At 52.9% G+C, this 2,103-nt stretch overlaps 1 protein-coding gene across 1 annotated transcript in view; it reads left to right on the forward strand.

Moving 5' to 3' along the window:
- Nucleotides 1-2: 2 nt before the first annotated feature.
- LOC118753850 (trithorax group protein osa-like) overlaps nt 3-2,103 on the forward strand; it is a gene marked incomplete at its 5' end in the record, with an annotated part of 4,683 nt that continues 2,582 nt past the window's right edge. The window contains 3 exons of the mRNA XM_036488727.1: nt 3-455; nt 524-1,180; nt 1,352-2,080. Coding sequence (XP_036344620.1) covers nt 3-455; nt 524-1,180; nt 1,352-2,080 — 1,839 coding nt within the window. The remainder of the gene's footprint in view (nt 456-523; nt 1,181-1,351; nt 2,081-2,103) is intronic.

The raw sequence follows: 2,103 nt of genomic DNA on the forward strand, positions 1-2,103 counted from the left end.
GTGGCGGCGGTGGCGGCGGCGGTGGCGGCGGCGGTGGCGGCGGTCCAGTTAAACAAGTACAAATCCAAATCGACGCGTCAGGTCATACGCACAGCGTGAGTGGCTCACAAGCTCCCTTTCACACTGCATGCGATGGCTGGAAGCCCATACCGGCACCATCTGGCTCCTACGTAGAGGGCAACAACATCGACACTCAATCCGGTTATAGTCAAGTCGCTCAGGGTAACTTCGGTACACAGTATAGTGGTGGGGCAGGTGTATCTGGCGGAGGTGTCGGTGCAACTGGCAGTGGTGGCAACGTTCTTGATGGACTGACGGATGCACAACTGGTTGCAGTAGCACTACAATCGGGTGACTTCGATACACACATACGCGGCCCTGAGCTCCCACCATCTGGGCCAGCAGGTGACTTTAAGCAACAAAACATCAATTCAATTGAAACTGACGCACTACAGGTAAGCGCAGAAAATTTCTAATCCTACGTTCCAAGAAATATTTGCCTCAATTTTGTATTTCTCCACAGGTTTCTCTTGGCGTCGGTGATGATTCGTACAGCAAACCACCGCTAGACTCCTTCGCTCCCGGCTCAATTCATGCGCAGAAATACAACAGCATTGGTGGTAATGGCGCACCACCTCCACCCAGTGGTAATTATGGCCCACCTTCGCCAGTGAACAGCTATGGTCCACCACCCAGCGGTAACTATTTGCCGCCACCAAGTGGAAATTACGGACCGCCACCACCAGCCAGTGATAATTATGGTCCACCACCGCCACAAGCTACTGGCGGTCGTTTTGTACAAGAACAGCATTCGTCATCTTCCTCTTCCTCCTCATCCCACGTTGGCCTCCAATATGGTTCACAGTCTGGTAATGTACTTAATGTTCCAACGCACGGTGCTTCGCAACCCAGCCGTCCGGTGGCCTTCCGTCCGCCCGTGCCTCAGGGTCTACTCGAGTCGATTGGCGCCACAGTACAGCATTTGGATCAGTTTGGAGTGAAACCACCTACCCAGTCACCCACATACATTCCACCCGCTGCTAATGAAATTGCCGAACAGGGGTCTGGTAATCTTGGTCCTGATTATGTGCCGCCTCCACCGCCTGCGCAAGTAAACATTCCACTCGGCGTGATTGAGCAACAGTTGCCGCAAGAGCAACCGCCTCGGGTCTTCGCACAGGTAAATCAGCAACAACAAGAACAAAGTCACGCACAAAACACACAACACTTCCACCATCTACAACAACAACAACAGTTCCAACAACAGCAAGGCTCATTACAGCAATTTCCGCCATTACTTCCACCACCACCCCCATCGCAAGCTCAATTTCAATTTTTACCACCTTTGCAGGAACAACATGGCAACTCACTAAACCAATACGGCCCACCCTTGTCACCACCTCCACCACAGCAACAGTATCTGCCGCCACCACCACCACCACCACCACAGCAAGAGCAACAACAACATGGCCGCCCCTTCCCACCACCACCATCCCAACAATACCTACCCCCTCCTCAAACTGGCCCAGTGACATTCGAACAGCAAAATAGTGCCGCTTCAAGCTCTAACTTCGAAAGCGCCTATGCCTCTTCGCAGCAAAACGAACAGTTCATTCATGCGCAGGGCTTACCACTACTGCAAGAACCCCGCTTCGCACAAGTGCACGATTGCGGCCAAGGGCCAAATCTAGTCGGCGCAGGCTATCAATTGCAGCAACAAAACCAGTACCAGCAGCAACAGCAACAGCAATTCCAGCAGCAGCATGCACAACAATATTCGGCCTCCAACTCAATCTCTAGCACTTCATCAAATGCATACAACGCCATTTCACAAAGCATTCCTGTGGCCGAGCAGCATACGCAATTCCTCGAACAAGAGCCAGCAGACAGCTACGGATTACCGCAGTCGGGTAACGACATCGATCACGACTACGATGCCTATGCGTCACAGAAGTCTGCAGTGGCCGCTTTGCCAGACGGCACCGACCCACAAGATCTACCCGGCCTCGATGGGCTCAATGTGATTTCAGCACAAAAATCACAGTCTATACAGCTCTCACCCGAGCAGGTAAGTGGCGCAGCGCACTCGCAACACGAACCGAC

The sequence above is a fragment of the Rhagoletis pomonella genome, unplaced genomic scaffold (genome assembly GCF_013731165.1).
Source record: "Rhagoletis pomonella isolate Grant_MI unplaced genomic scaffold, Rhpom_1.0 Rhpom_scaffold_00002, whole genome shotgun sequence".
Classification (NCBI taxonomy): domain Eukaryota; kingdom Metazoa; phylum Arthropoda; class Insecta; order Diptera; family Tephritidae; genus Rhagoletis; species Rhagoletis pomonella.